This window comes from Lacerta agilis, chromosome 8 (assembly GCF_009819535.1).
Source record: "Lacerta agilis isolate rLacAgi1 chromosome 8, rLacAgi1.pri, whole genome shotgun sequence".
NCBI lineage: Eukaryota > Metazoa > Chordata > Lepidosauria > Squamata > Lacertidae > Lacerta > Lacerta agilis.
In genome coordinates, this window is record NC_046319.1 from 216691 (window position 1) to 235510 (window position 18820).

The window sequence follows — 18820 nt, forward strand, 5'->3', positions numbered from 1 at the left end:
CTTATTTTCGGGGTATGGCTTATTTTTGGGGAACGGCTTATATTTCGCAAATGCATAGAAATCCTGCTATGTCTTATTTTATGGCTATGTCTTATTTTAGGAGAAACAGGGTACTCCTGAAGCCGTCACCCGGCCGCCACACAAAGGGGTGCCGGGCGGCGGATTCGGGAGTCTGCGGGCTGCGTGCCCGGGCTCCGTTTGCGGAGCGCAAGTCGGGGCATAGTGCATTCTGGGCCCCAAAGGATGATGGCGACCTTGACCACATATTGGACCTGATCCATTTTAAGAGGTGTTTCATAGTCCTGTTGGGTAACTGATAACAGATATAGCAACAAAACTCACATTTTCTGACCGCAGCTTCTTCGCAGGGCAGCCTCCATCTAGTGGGTGGAGCATATAGTAGAGACGAACTTTGCTGGCATGTTTCCGGCTCTGAGGAAGAAAACCAAAATATGTTATCTGATACGGCAAATTTGAATGATGCCCCATTTTAAAAACAAAACAGTACACCTCTTTACATGTGGAAAAGCAGCATGTCAAGGAGGAAGATTCTGCAGTTCTGCCCTATTGAGGCACAGGAACATAGCACAACTCTGCTACAGGCTGGTCTGAGGCTACATATGGACCTGTGGCCTGTGGCTCACCAGCCCTGCTATTAGGCCTAGGAAGTCCTCTGCAGAAAAGGAGAGGAAACTCTAAGCCCAGCCCAATGCTGTGTGCATCCCCAGCTCATTTGCACACTCACCCCCCCTTTCTTTCTTTTTTGCTATTGGAGATAGATGCAAGATGGCATGCTCTGAGATAATCTCTCCAAATGACATTAATTAGGCTAAACAAAAGAGCCAATGTGGCAGGTGCCCCAGAGGAGCAGCAAAATCAAGAGACCAGGTCCCTCTCCTTTGTTGTGCAGAGGAGGTAATTAACTTTCAAGTGGCTGCAGCTGCACCAGCAGATACAATGTTGTTACGAAGTACTTTGACAGAGAAGATGGATTAAATCCCTGTGAGGGGATTGAAGATTTTGGAAATATCTCTTCTGTGGCTTTTGGAATTGTTTTTGGCACCCTGTCTCAGGGAAAATGGCGCTGGAAAACTAGTACGCAAGATGGAAAATTACTGACATCTGACACCCTTTGTCTTCTCCAACCATGCTTGCTTTCGCTTTTAAACTGATTCTAGATCCGGGTATTACCCAGGAACAAAGAACAATCCTTCTGCAATTTGAGCTTGTGAATCGGAAAATGGACTGGATAAGGCGTAACTTCAAAGAAATTTGTTATTATGGAGCAAGAGAAACCAGCCAGATTTGGGAGAATTTTGATAACTTGGAAGCAGACTTCTCCAGGGAGCTGGGGGAGGTGCTGGAGAAATGGGACGAATTGATTCAGCAACCCCAGGTAAATGGACGGCCCTGGCGTAGTGAGAGACACAGGGCTGATGTTTTGACTGGAGCTACAAGATCCTGTCTCTGGAGTGGGAGTCCAGAGATGAAGGTGAGAAGATCTCTGAAGACACAAGTGGAAGAAAATCAAAATTGCGAAATGGGGTTGCTGGGAGAGGAGATTTGGTGCTTCTTGAGGCTCCCAAGGAGGAGATTTATAAACTATAAGATGACACTGAACAAGGACAACAGAGGGGAATGTAAAGATGAATGGTGGGGGGGCATGGGAGAGAGCAGAAAAATGGTAAGAAGGGGAATAGGGTGAAAATGATAAAAATTGAATTAGGACGGATTTATGGTACCCTGAAGATAGCGTGTTAAGACTTTAGGATTTTGATGTTAAGTTTTAAGACTTTGATGTTACGATTTTGGGAATTTTGAATTAGTGAAGAGATATGTAACTGACTAATAGCAGCAGCCTAAGTGAAAAGAAGTATAAGATTGATTTAAGAATTATTTTATGATACTATAAGATGTTAAGCTTTTATGATAGTATAAAAGGTTGGATAATGAATTGTAATGCTAAAAATGGATATTACCAAAGTATATTAGTATTGAAGGCAGAGGAGGGAAAGCGGGGGAGGTCCCTTTAGAAGATCAGAAACTAGATTTCGTTAAGTAGTAAGAGATAGATTGGTGTTCCAGTTTAGGTATGTATTGGTTTTGGTTTTGTTTTAATTGTTCTCTTTGTTGATTGTGTTTATGTAATGTGTTTTTTTATTGTGTTAATGTTGGTGTTTATGCTATGTTATGTTTTTTTCTTGTTTTACTGGAAAATAATAAAAATCTTATAAAAAAAAAAGGAAATTGTTTTATTGGGTCATCTGATCTCAGTGGATGTGGAGGCCACTTTAAGGGGGGGGGGCAGAATCTGAAATGCAGCAGGAGCTGCGCACTGCAGCAGCCTTGGAAAGAAGATGATGGATAGAAATGTAATAACTGAAAAACCAATGGGAGTATTGGAGGGTGAAAGGGCCAGAGTTCCATCAAATCCCCCACCTGCCGTCTGGGAATGAAAAATAAGAGCATTATGGCATGCACAGTGGTGAACAGGGCTCCAGTGGCACAAGGAATATCATGGGGAAAACAAAGCAGGGTAGACCTTGGAAAACCAAAACTTGTGTTTTTCATCCTTAGTTAATGGATAAATGATTACAAAATATAGGCCTGGCCCAGCTGTGCTTCATTATTTTCTACTGATCTCAATGAGAGTTCCACATGGGTTTCACTTACTCCCACAGAAATCAATGGGACTGAGAAGTATGGATAGGGGAAGAAGTTCAGTTTAGTTCACAATTAAAGGCAAATTTACTTACCGGTAATTCACACTACCTGGTTCAATATGTGACCCAAAACACAGCATTCATTCAAAGCCTTCACTTCTCTGAATTTTGCGGTGCAGTTTTCCAGTCAAGTAATGTGTGCAAACATTAATTTATTAAGGTAAAGTGTACATAAAGTGCTGCATATATATTAGGGAAAGCAGCTTGCAAAAATGTGTATATTAGGTAAAAATGCATTTAAAATGTGTTTATTATGTATGAGAAATTCACACTAAAATGCTGCTTTATTTTCATGAGGACTTAAAAATAAACTTCATAAACTGATGTGGAAAAAGAGAGACTGAAATAGACAGATTTGCCCATCTCTACTTAAAACTGCTTAGCTTTGCCTGGAATGTGCACTATGTATTAGGAGAATGAGCAAGAGGGGGAAAGGTGTTTGATATGTAAAGGTAAAGGTAAAGGGACCCCTGACTGTTAGGTCCAGTCGCGGACGACTCTGGGGTTGCAGCGCTCACATCGCTTTACTGCCCGAGGGAGCCAGTGTACAGCTTCCGGGTCATGTAGCAGCATGACTAAGCCGCTTCTGGTGAACCAGAGCAGCGCACGGAAACACCATTTACCTTCCCGCCGGAGTGGTACCTATTTATCTACTTGCACTTTGATGTGCTTTCGAACTGCTAGGTTGGCAGGAGCAGGGACCGAGCAAGGGAGCTCACCCCATCGCGGGGATTCGAACCGCCGACCTTCTCATTGGCAAACCCAAGAGGCTTTGTGGTTTAACCCACAGCGCCACCTGTGTTTAATATGTACCCTCCAACAATTTCACAAATGAAACTAAAATAAGGTTACCAGATTTTTTCCAATGAATCCGTGGACACTTTAAATACATACATACAGTGTGTGTGTGTGTGTGTGTGTGTGTGTGTGTAAAGTTATTTAAAAAAATTAAGAAGTAATGTCTTCTCTTCTGTGGTCTCCTCTGTTGTGCGGCCTTCCTCTGGGTCCCAGCCTGCTTTCTTGGAGTGCTAGCTGTGCTTCCACTCCCTCCCTCTCTCTCCTTGCACTGCAATCCCCTACAGGCTTACTCAGGAGTAAGTGTTAACAGAAACCCCTTCCTCCTGCTGCCCTGCCCCGCCTGTGGGCATCTCCTGCGCAGGCATCAGCAGAGTTTGTGAATAGACTGTGGAATGATCACAGAATCACAGATTTGGAAAGGACCTCTGAGGGGCATCTAGGCCAACCCCCTGCAATGGAGGTCCCTCAACAACAGCAGCCACAACTTAAAAGAACACAAGGCTTCCCTGCTCCATTTACACCTATTGTGACACAGAAGGTACCCCCCCCCCAACGCCATCCCACCAATCTCTCCCTTTTTATCAAAGGGGAGAAGTGGGAGGCAACCAAGCAGAAGTAGCCTCTTTTAATTTTTTTAAGGTTTGTTTTAATTTTTTAAGGTTCATTTTTCAATAAGAAGGGAACAGGAAAGCTGTTTAGGGGGAACCAACATAACCCCCCCAAAAATAAACATAAAACATTCCTCCCCTTTTATTTTTTGCTAGTGGGGGTGGGTGCAAGGGAAGAAAAATGAAGCAGCAGCACATAATGATGTATAGGGTTGGGGAACCAAATGTGTGAAAAGACAAAGGGAGAATTGGGAAGAGTTTATGGGTAAGGAGGAAAAATGGGGAGACAGACAGAGAGAAGGGAGGGAGGGAAGGCAGTCTAGTGTAGCTCACAAACATGCAGAATGGAGCAAAAGAGGCAAGGCAATTCCCCCCCCCCCTTAACTTTGAAGCAACAGCCTCTGTCTGGGAGAGCGAATGGAAGGCTCAAGGCAGCATCCTGCTTTCTGTCGGCTTGGTAGCTCAGCTCACAAGCAGGCAGAATGCAGCAAAGGGGGCTTTAAGGCATGGGAAAGTGCTCCTTCTTCCTCATGAGCAAGCAGGAGAGACAAGGTAGCTTGCAGAGATGTCATGCGGGGAGGCTTCTTCCCTGCACCTCAGCTCTGCCGTTCAAAGAGCAGCCTTGCCTCTCAGGCTCAAGCAAGGAAGCAGGAGGAGCAGGGCTGTTTGCAGAGCTGACGGAGAGGGAGGTTTCTTTTCAAGCGTCAGCTAATAGGCTGCACCTCTGGTTCCTGAGGAGACCCTCTCTGCTCTGGAGCTGTAGCGGATGATTGCTTTGGGCTCTGGGGAGGGTCTGGAAGTCCCCAGGCATATGATTAATCCTGGGACATTACATTAAATCTGGGGACATTCTGGGGATGGATTTTTTTTCTGGGGACAAATTGGTAAATCCAGGAGCTGTCCCTGGAAACCGGGGGCGTCTGGTAACCATAAACTAAAAGCATTATTGTCTGGTAAGAAAAGTCCCTAACTTGTACCCAGCCAGGATCACTGGCAGACCACCTACCCACTATTAAGTATTACAGACAACTGTCCTTTCCCTGCTGGGTGTCCTGACAGAGTCTGTCCGGCAAATTCAGTGCATTCTGTCCTCTAATACCAACAATTCGAAAAGAGCAAACAGGTGAAATGACAAACTGACTGCATGGTTCCTCAGCATTCATAGACTCATCGGGTTAGAGGGAGTTCCCAAGAGTCATCTAGTCAAACCCTCCTGCAATGTAGGAATCAGTTCTCAAACAGCTCTTAACAGGGCTGGATTTAGGTTTGATGAGGCCCTGAGCTTCTGAAGGTAATGGGGTCCTTTATATGTTCAGCAGTCCTTTGTCAACAACAAATGGTCACTGTTTTTTGTGTTGAATTTCTTAAATTACTTACATCATAGGAGCCTACACAACACAAAACACTGTTGCTGTATGTAGGTTTTATTTTATTTGTTTTTTTATCTTATATTTTGGAAATGTACATCCAGGCTTTTTGCCTTTAAATTTTTGGGGGGCCCCCAAGAGAGTGGGGCCCTAAGCCAGTGGTGGAGCTAGGGGCTTTGGCACCTGGAGCGGGGGCGTGGCATGTTGCCTGCACCTGCGACTCAATGCAGGCGTCCAGGGAATTGTGAATGGCTGCAGCTGCTCCCTGTTGAGCAGCGACGAGAGGAACTTTTGCAGGGCTTGTGATGCAAGTGATACTGCCCATGAAAAGCTCATTGCCTGCTCACCCGCTAGTTCAAACACAAAGAAAGAAATAAGAAAGGAGGCCTCCCCTCCACAAACAGCAAGGGAGGCAAAGAACAAAACACATGGGGGAAAGCCCCCTTAGCGCTCCATGAATTTGAGAGAGGGAAAGGGTCAAAACAGTAGGGGAAAGAGAGGTGGAGTAAGGGCTTGGGGATGCGGACACAAAGTCAGCTGAAATTTAAAGCAACAGCAGGGAATGTAAGAGAATGGGCTGCTGGGGGGGGGAGCCCTGAGGCACCAATCCACGCCAAATGTGTTCTTTGGGGAGGGGCCTGGGGAGCTTTGCTCCTCTTTCTGTTTGCGTGTTTGTATGTTGCTGGGCTTTGGAGGCTGGGAGAGACAGGGGAGCCACTTTGCTGCAAGCCAGGGAGCTCGGCTGGAGTGCCTGGTCGGGGACCGGCCAGTCGAGGATGACCGTTGGGGACTCCCCCCCCCCCAGATCACTGTAAAGCGGCAAAGCGGGAGCCGCTTACAGCCAGCTGATGCTTTGCCACTCAAGGGCTTGGGGGTCGCGGGCAGGGGGGGGGCGCCAAAATGTCAACCCCCCTTCAGGATGGCATCCAGGGAGAACCGCGCCCCCCATCGGTATGCCCCTGCCCTAATCTATAGCTTATTTAGCTTATACGTAAATCTGGCACTGGCTCTTACCATCCACATTCATGTTTTGTTGGAATCTCCTTTCTTGTTAATTTGAATAAGTTGGTTTGAGCAATAGAAAACATGTTAGCTCTACCTTCTATGTGAAAAGCCCTTCAAATAATTGAAGATGGGCACTATACTTCTGTTGATGCAGCCTAGAACTGCATTAGCTTTTTCTGCTGCTGCATCACATGGTTAACTCAGGTATCTGAAGAAGTGTGCATGCACACGAAAGCTCATACCAGGAACAAACTCAGTTGGTCTCTAAGGTGCTGGTATCTGAAGAAGTGTGCATGCACACGAAAGCTCATACCAGGAACAAACTCAGTTGGTCTCTAAGGTGCTGGTATCTGAAGAAGTGTGCATGCACACGAAAGCTCATACCAGGAACAAACTCAGTTGGTCTCTAAGGTGCTACTAGAAAGAATTTTCGATTTTGTTTTGACTATGGCAGACCAACACGGCTACCCACCTGTAACTGGAACTATGGTTAACTCATGTTAAGCTTGTGGCCTAATAAGACCCCTGGATCCTTTTCACGTGTGCTCCTGTTAAGCCAGGTGTCCGCCACCCTGTATTTGTGCATCTGATTATTTCTGCCTAACTGCAGAACCTTGCCTTAGTCCCTACTGAAATTCATTTTGTTATTTGGGGCCCCTTTCTCCAACCAGTTAAGGTCATCTTGAATCTTGTTTTGTTTTCTGTGCACACATTGCACACTTCGGAACACCAGAAGCTGTCTCCTTCCACCATTGGCCCATCTCACTCACAACTGACTGGGAGGAGTTCTCCATCCCCACCTTGAGGCTGAAAATGGCGCCTTCCGCAACCAAGGCAGATGTGTTGCCACTGAGCCGTGGCCGTACCCCAGGCATGCAAGTCAAGATGCATCAGAGCCCCAATACTCAAAGAGATTTTACGTTTTAGAAGACAAAATGGAAGGGTTCTAATGCCAGAAAACTGAAGCCTATTATCAACCACAATTTTTTAATGTATTGTCAAACTCCCTCGATATAATAGCAAACATGGGTGGTGAGGGCTGACGACTGAGCCAAAACAGAGCCACTGAGAAACAGGAGAATCATAGAATCATCAAGTTGGAAGAGACCACAAGGGCCATCCAGTCCAACCCCCTGCCAAGCAGGAAAGACCATCAAAGCATTCCTGACAGACGGCTGTCAAGCCTCTTCTTAAAGACCTCCAAAGAAGGAGACTCCACCACACTCCTTGGTAGCAAATTCCACTGCTGAACAGCTCTCACTGTCAGGAAGTTCTTCCTAATGTTTAGGTGGAATCTTCTTTCTTGTAGTTTGAATCCATTGCTCCGTGTCCGCTTCTCTGGAGCAACAGAAAATAACCTTTCTCCCTCCTCTATATGACATCTTTTTATATATTTGAACATGGCTATCATATCACCCCTTAAACTTCTCTTCTCCAGGCTAAACATACCCGGCTCCCTAAGCCGTTCCTCATAAGGCATCGTTTCCAGGCCTTTGACCATTTTGGTTGCCCTCTTCTGGACACGTTCCAGCTTGTCAGTATCCTTCTTGAACTGTGGTGTCCAGAACTGGACACAGTATTCCAGGTGAGGTCTGACCAGAGCAGAATATAGTGGTACTATTACTTCCCTTGATCTAGATGCTATACTCCTATTGATGCAGCCCAGAATAGCATTGGCTTTTTGAGCTGCTGCATCACACTGTTGACTCATGTCAAGTTTGTGGTCTACCAAGACTCCTAGATCCTTTTCACATGTACTGCTCTCAAGCCAGGTGTCACCCATCCTGTATTTGTGCCTTTCATTTTTTTTTTGCCCAAGTGTAGTCCATGGACAAAGACAACAGGCATATAAAAGATATGACGCTGGAAGATGAGCCCCTCAGGTCGGAAGGCGTCCAACATGCTACTGGGGAAGAGCGGAGGACAAGTACAAGTAGATCCAGAGCTGATGAAGCGGCTGGGCCAAAGCCGAAAGGACGCTCAGTTGCTGATATGCCTGGAAGTGAAAGGAAAGTCCAATGCTGTAAAGAAAAGTATTGCATAGGAACCTGGAATGTAAGAACCATGAACCTTGGAAAGCTGGATGTGGTAAAAAATGAGATGGCAAGAATAAACATTGACATCCTAGGCATCAGTGAACTAAAATGGACAGGAATGGGCGAATTCAGTTCGGATGACTATCATATCTACTACTGTGGGCAGGAATCCCGTAAAAGAAATGGAGTGGCCCTCATAGTCAACAAAAGAGTGGCGAAAGCTGTACTGGGATACAATTTCAAAAATGATAGAATGATCTCGATACGAATCCAAGGCAGACCTTTTAACATCACAGTAATCCAAGTTTATGCACCAACTACCAGTGCTGAAGAAACTGAAATTGATCAGTTCTATGAAGACTTACAACACCTTATAGAAATGACACCAAAGAAGGATGTTCTTCTCATTATAGGGGATTGGAATGCTAAAGTAGGGAGTCAAGAGATAAAAGGAACAACTGGCAAGTTTGGCCTTGGAGTTCAAAATGAAGCAGGGCAAAGGCTAATAGAGTTCTGCCAAGAGAACAAGCTGGTCATCACAAACACTCTTTTCCAACAACACAAGAGACGACTCTACACATGGACATCACCAGATGGGCAACATCGAAATCAGATTGATTATATTCTCTGCAGCCAAAGATGGAGAAGCTCTATACACTCAGCAAAAACAAGACCTGGAGCTGACTGTGGCTCAGATCACCAGATTCTTATAGCAAAATTCCAGCTTAAACTGAAGAAAGTAGGAAAAACCACTGGGCCAGTAAGATTCAATCTAAATCAAATCCCTTATGAATACACAGTTGAAGTGAAGAACAGGTTTAAGGATTTAGATTTGGTGGATAGAGTGCCTGAAGAACTGTGGATGGAGGCTCGTAACATTATACAGGAGACAGCAACGAAAACCATCCCAATGAAAAAGAAATGCAAGAAAGCAAAGTGGCTGTCCAATGAGGCCTTACAAATAGCGGGGGAGAGAAGGCAAGCAAAATGCGAGGGAGATCGTGAAAGATACAGGAAATTGAATGCAGATTTCCAAAGAATAGCAAGGAGAGACAAGAGGGCCTTTCTAAACGAGCAATGCAAAGAAATAGAGGAAAATAACAGAATGGGAAAAACCAGAGATTTGTTCAAGAAAATTGGAGATATGAAAGGAAGATTTCGTACAAAGATTACCACAATTAAGGACAAAAGTGGAAAGGACCTAACAGAAGCAGAAGACATCAAGAAGAGGTGGCAAGAATACACAGAGGAATTATACCAGAAAGATATGGAGGTCTCATACACCCCAGATAATGTGGTTGCTGACCTTGAGCCAGACATCCTGGAGAGTGAAGTCAAATGGGCCTTAGAAAGCCTGGCTAACAACAAGGCCAGTGGAAGTGATGATATTCCAGCTGAACTATTTAAAATTTTAAAAGATGATGCTGTTAAGGTGCTACACTCAATATGCCAGCAAGTTTGGAAAACTCAGCAGTGGCCAGAGGATTGGAGAAGATCAGTCTACATCCCAATCCCAAAGAAGGGCAGTGCCAAAGATTGCTCCAACTACCGCACAATTGCACTCATTTCACACGCTAGCAAGGTTATGCTTAAAATTCTACAAGGCAGGCTTAAGCAGTATGTGGACCGAGAACTCCCAGAAGTGCAAGCTGGATTTCGAAGGGGCAGAGGAACCAGAGACCAAATTGCAAACATGCGCTGGATTATGGAGAAAGCTAGAGAGTTCCAGAAAAACATCTACTTCTGCTTCATTGACTACACAAAAGCATTTGACTGTGTCGACCACAACAAACTATGGCAAGTTCTTAAAGAAATGGGAGTGCCGGATCACCTCATTTGTCTCCTGAGAAATCTCTATGTGGGACAAGAAGCTACAGTTAGAACTGGATATGGAACAACTGATTGGTTCAAAATTGGGAAAGGAGTACGACAAGGCTGTATATTGTCTCCCTGCTTATTTAACTTATATGCAGAATTCATCATGCGAAAGGCTGGACTGGATGAATCCCAAACCGGAATTAAGATTGCCGGTAAAAAATATCAACAACCTCAGATATGCTGATGACACTACCTTGATGGCAGAAAGTGAGGAGGAATTAAAGAACCTTTTAATGAGGGTGAAAGAGGAGAGCGCAAAATATGGTCTGAAGCTCAACATCAAAAAAACTAAGATCATGGCCACTGGTCCCATCACCTCCTGGCAAATAGAAGGGGAAGAAATGGAGGCAGTGAGAGATTTCACTTTTTTGGTTTCCACGATCACTGCAGATGGTGACAGCAGTCACGAAATTAGAAGACGCCTGCTTCTTGGGAGAAAAGCAATGACAAACCTAGACAGCATCTTAAAGAGCAAAGACATCACCTTGCCGACAAAGGTCCGTATAGTTAAAGCTATGGTTTTCCCAGTAGTAATGTACGGAAGTGAGAGCTGGACCATAAAGAAGGCTGATCGCCGAAGAATTGATGCTTTTGAATTATGGTGCTGGAGGAGACTCTTGAGAGTCCCATGGACTGCAAGAAGATCAAACCTATCCATTCTCAAAGAAATCAGCCCTGAGTGCTCACTAGAAGGACAGATCCTGAAGTTGAGGCTCCAGTACTTTGGCCACCTCATGAGAAGAGAAGACTCCCTGGAAAAGACCCTGATGTTGGGAAAGATGGAGGGCACAAGGAGAAGGGGACAACAGAGGATGAGATGGTTGGACAGTGTTCTCGAAGCTACTAACATGAGTTTGGCCAAACTGTGAGAGGCAGTGAAGGATAGGCGTGCCTGGCGTGCTCTGGTCCATGGGGTCATGAAGAGTCGGACACGACTGAACGACTGAACAACAACAGTACTTTACATTTCTCCTTGTTAAAATTCATTTTGTTTGCTTTGGCCCAGTTGTCTAATCTGTTAAGGTCATTTTGAAGTGTGATCCTGTCCTCTGGGGTATTAGCCACCCCTCCCAATTTGGTGTCATCTGCAAACTTGATCAGGATGCCCTCAAGCCCATCATCCAAGTCATTGATAAAGATGTTGAATAAGACTGGGCCCAAGACAGAACCCTGTGGCACCCCACTAGTCACTTTTCTCCAGGATGGAGCCCTTTGGGTTCGGTCAGTCAGCCAGTTACAAATCCACTGAATGGTAGCATTGGTACCATAGGAGGGAGACATCTGATCAGGAGAACATTAATATTTGCAGAAGTAAAAACCACCCCCTTTCAAAACAGTTTGTTGTAGGTCACACTTGTCTTTCCTAAAAGGCAAAGTAAAGAGAGTGATTTGTCCAGATCACACCACCCAGGAAACTGAAATGGTCTCTATCAAATTGGGAGAGCTGGAGAGTAGGCAAAGGCCCAGAGAAATAAAATGGGTGTATGCACCAGGTCCTATTGCTGAATGTACTGTATATGGGAGAATTGTTGTGGCCTGTGGTTCTAGGTTGTGCTATTAGCGGTTGAGTTATTCAGTTCAAATAAAAGTGCATATTTTGCATTTTGAGTATTAGGTTTTCTGCTTCCAGGACTGGCTTTGCCCTCTTATTAATTAAAACTTTGCCCTGCAGCATTCCTTGTTCTTTTAGAGGAAAAGGCACATTCTCACATGGAGGTCTTTGCAAAAGCCTGGAAACTTCTAAGAAGGGGAGAGCACAAAGCCTGGAAATTTTCATCTCATCTGTGCTGCAGAACAAACTTCTACATCCTTTCAGCCACACACACACACCTCAGTGGAAAAGAAATCTGAGGCAGTTGGGGGCTTGCTGCTATAATGATCATTGTCCAGTTTCACTTGCAAAGTCCTACTACAACAATGTGGCAATGAAATAAGAGAGGACAAGCCGATTGGGCACCCAGGGGCAGTGCCAGCTGCCCGTGGGGGCAGGGTGAGCCAGGGCAGGATGCTCCATGGGGCCTCCGAGGAGTCTGCCTGCCTCCTCCCACTCAGCTGCCCTATAGCTGAGTGGGAGGCAGCGGGCAGACATTTGGGGCAGTGTGGGGGGTGTGCATGCTGCAGGCCCCATGGTGAGTGCCGCCCGACATTTTGTCACCCCCCTCAGTCGTGACACCCGGTGCGGACCGCCTCCACTGCACCCCCTTCCTCCGCCCCTGAGGACAGGGGTCCTAGAGGCTCCGGTGTCTCCAGGGGTAGCAGTGCCTTCTGCTAACTTCTTCTGGTCCACCAGCCATGACCACACCTGGACATGGATAGTCTGACTGCTGCAGCCCATCTTGAGCCTGGATTACTGCCATGCCCTGGAGCTGCCCTTGTGCCTGGTCTGGAAACTCCAGCTTGTGGAGATTGTGGCTGCTACACTGCTGATGCGGGTTGATAGCTGACAATGTGTGCCACCCTTGTAAAAACAGCCGCACTAGCTGCCCATCGGCTACTGAGACAGGTTTCAGGTTCTTATATGTAAGGTTGTTCAGCGATTGGTCATGAGTAACCAGCCTGACGCCGAGGTTTCTGAAACTAGGTTTGTTTATTGTGCAGATATGTACAGTGCAGCAACAAAAGTACGTCTGCTTCGGCAGAGTTCGGGAATGGCCCCTTCCGGTTCTTTGCCCAGCATAAAAGGCGCGGGATGTGGAACCCCCGCCTACCCCCTCTGCGTCTTTCCCCCCTGGGCAAGTGGGGAGACGGAAGAGGTGCCTCCCCTCCAGCCTCTGCTTGGTGCGCGGGCTCTCCTTCCCTGTCTGAGCCCTGACTCCTACTTCCTGGTCCCATCTCTCCCTCCCCACTAGAGGGCTCACTGTCTTCCTAACTGGAGGAAGATGAATTGCTAAGCAGTTGAGGCGGGGGCTCGTGATACCGATAAAGCCCTGACAACTCCTTGCCTTGAGGTGAGGGCTGCCCCCTGACATTATATTAACCCACAAAGCAACCCAGGGGCAGGGTACCTCGGGGACTGCCTGACCCCTAATGCCCCACTTGTTCACCAAGATCCTCTATAGGAGTAGTTCCCTGAGTTGGTGAGGCTCGCCTGATGTCATGAAACGGGGCCTTCTGTGTTATTGCCCCCGTCCTGTGGGGTGCTGCTCCAGTAGAGATTCAGCAGGCCTCTTTTGTATTAACGTTAAACATTCTCTGAAAATGCTTTCTGCACTGCCAGGCCTATGCAGACAGTTAAAATGGGGTGCGGTTGATGTTATAATTAGCCAGGGATCTGTGATTTTGGTTCCTATTTGGCTTTTATTGTATATACATTTGTTGTGCATTGTTTTGATTTTTTAATTCTATTTATGGATTTGGTTAAAGCCATGATTTTCCCAGTAGTGACGTAGGGAAGTGAGAGCTGGACCATAAAGAAGACTGATCACCAAAGAATTGATGCTTTTGAATTATGGTGCTGGAGGAGATTCTTGAGAGTCCCATGGACTGCAAGAAGATCAAACTTATCCATCCTTAAAGAAATCAGTCCTGAGTGCTCACTGGAAGGAGAGATCCTGAAGTTGAGGCTCCAGTACTTTGGCCACCTCATGAGAAGGGAAGACTCCCTGGAAAAGACCCTGATGTTGGGGAAGATGGAGGGCACAAGGAGAAGGGGATGACAGAGGATGAGATGGTTGGACAGGGTTCTCGAAGTGACTAGCATGAGTTTGGCCAAACTGCGGGAGGCAGTGAAGGATAGGTGTGCCTGGCATGCTCTGGTCCATGGGGTCACGAAGAGTCGGACACGACTGAACGACTGAACAACAACAATGGATTTGGAGTATACAAGTGTTTGTGTTTTTTTAAATAAACCGACCAAGGTAATATTGAGGCCCATTGACTACCCTCACCTGGTTTAATCAGCAAGTCAAAGAAGTACCCAGGGTGTGTGACAGCTTCTAGGAGCCACAGGTGAGAGCTGAGTGCAGCGTGGGGACCAAAGGTGGACAAACTACCCACCAAAGGTACTACCCCTCCCCTAACACCCCATACTCCCCAATCTATTCCAAATGCTGCTCATATATTAAAAGACAGCCCCTGCTTAAAGGCTTACAATCCAATAGATGTGATACAAAAGGAAAAGGGGATGTGCTGGGCAGAGGAAAGCAAGCACTGGAGCAGCTGCAGCTTCAGTGACAGATGGACAGAGCTAGGCTGGTACCTCCCAGGGAGACAGGGAGTGAAGCCTGCCAGTGGCCCTCCACAGGTCACGGTAGCAGAAGCTAGACTGTGCCCCAGAATACCAGGTAACTGGCATAAGCAGCAGCAGGGGCAATGTTGGAATTTCAGATCACAAATCAGCAACTGGGGGGGGGGGGCAGAATTAAATTGCCATTAAACTATGTTAGAAGAACATATTTCCCCCATCCAAGAGCAGAAGCAGTTCCATTTGTATGCATCACTGTGACTGCACATTTTTTTCAGGAAGAAATTTGTGCATTAAATAAAAGATAAGAGTGCAAATAAGAGAACGAAACAAATTAGCAAGGATAAGTGGTGTCAAATAGCTACACTCTTTGGGGTGAGTGTTAGAGCAGAGAAGGAATGTAATTTCCCCTGACAGACTCTCAGGTGATCTAAAGGGGGGGGGGTCACTTTTAGTGACATGTGACAATATCCCTAGTGTTGCATTGCAGAGGAGCAGCAAGGTCTCCAAATGTTGCGCTGCAGTTTTCCACTCCCTCCCCCATAAATTGATAAAAAGATATGGCAAAATATTAATATTAAGGAGAAATGTGCATATATATTAGATATACAGAAATGTGCTATATTTGGCAAAATTGCTTAGAAAAATATGCACATAAAGAGAAACAGCCACTAAAATGCTAATGGATTTTCATTGGCTGCCCCTCCCTTTAATGGCAAACTGATGTGGAAAAGTGGCACACTGAACCTAAAAATGAAAACAGAAAGAGAAATGGCGAGAAATAAAAATGTCTCCAATCTCTAGAGATCTCTGCACCCAGTTCTGCCACAACAGGCACTGGGGTTCCCTTGAAACTTGGTTGAGCTGCATGGGTTGTAGTCAATATTACCCCTACTCAAAGTAGACCCATTGAAGTAATGAATGTAACTAACTTAGGGTCATTATTTTCAATTGCTCTACTCTGAGTTGAACTGGGTAGAAGCCTGTGTCTTTTGGTTCTTCATCATGCATGTATCAACTTTATCCAGCTACTGGCCCCGATCGACCTACATTTAAGCACCTAACCACAGTCCTATGCTCAGTCAGAAGCAGCCACCATTTGTTTTAACGGGACTCACACCCAGATAAGTGAGTATAGGATTGCAGCCTGCATATGTAAGACTGCAACTCTCAGCACATTTACTAGGGTGTAAGCCCCTTTGATTGGCAAGCCCCAGGTGGCGCTGTGGGTTAAACCACAGAGCCTAGGGCTTGCTGATCAGAAGGTCGGCGGTTCGAATCCCTGTGACGGGGTGAGTTCCCGTTGCTCGGTCCCTGCTCCTGCCAACCTAGCAGTTTGAAAGCACGTCAAAGTGCAAGTAGATAAATAGGTACCACTCCAGCGGGAAGGTAAACAGAGTTTCCGTGCGCTCCTCCGGTTCACCAGAAGTGGCTTAGTCATGCTGGTCACATGACCCGGAAGCTGTCTGCAGACAAACGCCAGCTCCCCGGCCTATAGAGCAAGATGAGCGCTGCAACCCCAGAGTTGTCTGGTCAGGGGACCCTTTACCTTTACCTTTTAAGCCCCTTTCACTTCTTACCTCTGAGTTAATAGGCTTATGATTGCCTTGTAAGGCTGCAACCCTGTACATGCTTACCAATGAGGAAGGCTCATTGTAGATAATGGGCTTTCCTTCTGAACAAGCACATATAGAATTAGGCTACATCTCCCACTGAAATCAATTGAACTAGTTAGACGTCCAGATACTTTTGGTGGGACAGAGCTATTACAGACTTTGGCCAGATTAGGTCACCATTCTCCTGCCCCCACCCACCCACTCTTTGCTTGTGTGTAATGGTTCTTGTATTAATTTTAGAACACTGGGGGCGGGGAGGGGGCACCTCAGGACCAGGGACAAATGCAGCCTGCCACTCCACCCCACCAGGTCTCTTTAGGGCACACCTCTCCCTGCACCTTCCTTGAGTGCCATAAAATAAAAAGTGCTAAAAAGTGGGTAGACAAGAAAGCAAACACCTGGTAATACCCTACAGCAGTGGTGGGCAGAAAGTAGATCAGGGTGTGCTATAGATCTCTGGGTGCAGTAGATTAGAAAGGAATTTCTGAATCCAACTTATATAAGAAAAAACAGTAGAAAATTATACTGCTGAAATGAAGAAAGCTGGAGGGAGAGCAGATAACCAGGCGTCAATTTTTTTTTGTAAAGGTCTGTGAGCTCCATTTCTTTTTGGTACTCCCAGAATCCTGAAGTTGCCCACTCCTGCTGTATAGCATAGCAATTAGTAACAAACTGTCAGTCAATGGGGATGTTTGAACATGCCTAAATCTATCTAGATATTCATTTGCACTTTCATCTGGTATTTTCCGTTCTACAACAATTGGTTAATTTTGCAGAAGTCTATATTCTGTTTCTTTTACCTGCTGATGCAGAAATGTGTGTATTTTTACAGAGCACACAACATAGAATCATAGAATCATAGAGTTGGGAGAGACCACAAGGGCCATCCAGTCCAACCCCCTGCCAAGCAGGAAACACCATCAAAGCATTCCTGACAGATGGCTGTCAACAGACATGCACATCTCAGTGATCAACAGATATCTGCAAATCAAATTATCTTCCACATGTGTTTTCCTTTCAAAGTTAATAAATTTCCAGAGGGCCAGCCTTGTTAGACTTTTGCAGGAAAAAAAGCAAGAGTCCTGTTGCTTCTTAAAGACAAAGTAAATGAAGCAGCTAATAGCCCATCACAAGCCACCTATGAATGCAAATCTAACCATGTCCACTCAGACAGAAGTCCCATTGAATTCAGTGCAGCCTACTCCCAAGTAAGTGGTGTTAGGATTGCAGCCACTCTTGCTTCCTTGATTTCACACTTCAAAATAAACTTGTCATCCAACCTCATGTCCCCCTACTCAGGCATCAGGAAAGGTCAGTTTAGAAGTTTAGTTATAAGCATAGGAGCCAACTATAAGCATAGGGGCCAAGGTCCCTTCACCCCCCAAATAAAATATTTGTGGGAGTGTATGTGATGCCTTGTGATTATGTGGGATGGGGCTTATCTGTCCCCCAATATTTCATTCAAGTTGGCACCCCTGGTTATAAATCAAGAACACATAGGGGAGGGGAGGAAATTTAAATTTAGATTTACTTTTTAAAGTGAAGATTTAAGGTGGTCAAAAACTGGGCAGTCAAAACCATACCTGTCAACTGTCCTGGAAAAACTGGGGCATCAGTTGGGGTGTCATGCTCTTGTACAATTTTGGGCCAAGATCTCACCCTGTTCCATGAACTCGCACGGTGCACCAACACATGCTTTTTCCAGTCTGAGATCTTGTGCAGTACCCCAAAACGCACATTTTTGGGTGCCTGCCAAAACCCCCACTTTTTCTGCATCCATGGTCTTGCGTGGGTCACATGACTCATATGGGAATGCAGACACAGAAGATCGTGTCCCAGATTTGAGCAATGTCATGTTAGAGGGATGAAATCCATAGGTAACAAAAAAAGTCACTTCCTTTTTTAAACAAACAAACAAACAAACAAACCACAATTTTAAACCTTCTATTCTGGTTTCCCCCAATATTGGCTTCCCCTGCTTTCTTTCTTATATCTTCACATGAATTTTATGTATAAATTATATATTAATTATTATTATCTTTTAGAATATTGACATCATCTTTATAGCTTTTATACTTATTTTTGTTGATTGTCGAAACAAAATAGGAAATTCTTTCCAGTAGCACCTTAGAGACCAACTGAGTTTGTTCTTGGTATGAGCTTTCGTTTGCATGCACACTTCTTCATGCACACAAAAGCTCATACCAAGAACAAACTCAGTTGGTCTCTAAGGTGCTACTGGAAAGAATTTCCTATTTTGTTTCGACTATGGCAGACCAACACGGCTACCCACCCTTTGTTGATTGTGTTTACCCAAACCCTGCTAGTGAGTCTATTTCTTTACATTGTTTCTGTAAATACAACATAAATGATTCCCAATCTTTTTTAAATTCTTTATTGTCTTTGTCTCTGAATCTCTCTGTTAGTTTCACCATTTCATAGAATCATAGAATCCTAGAGTTGGAAGAGACCACAAGGGCCATCCAGTCCAACCCCCTGCCAAGCAGGAAACACCACCAAAGCATTCCTGACAGACGGCTGTCAAGCCTCCGCTTAAAGACCTCCAAAGAAGGAGACTCCACCACACTCCTTGGCAGCAAATTCCA

The 18820-nt window shown here is 45.5% G+C and overlaps 1 protein-coding gene and 1 long non-coding RNA gene across 5 annotated transcripts in view; one reads left to right on the plus strand and one right to left on the minus strand.

Moving 5' to 3' along the window:
* The window catches only part of ZMAT4 (zinc finger matrin-type 4), a 241476-nt gene that overhangs the window by 108659 nt on the left and 113997 nt on the right, over positions 1–18820 (minus strand). For all 3 annotated transcript variants that reach the window (XM_033158971.1, XM_033158970.1, XM_033158972.1), the window contains exon 3: positions 343–432. In XM_033158971.1, the coding sequence (XP_033014862.1) occupies positions 343–432 (90 nt within the window). The remainder of the gene's footprint in view (positions 1–342; positions 433–18820) is intronic.
* Positions 1–18820, plus strand: part of LOC117052197 — a 45893-nt gene that overhangs the window by 23375 nt on the left and 3698 nt on the right. The gene's annotated exons all lie outside the window — the stretch shown is intronic.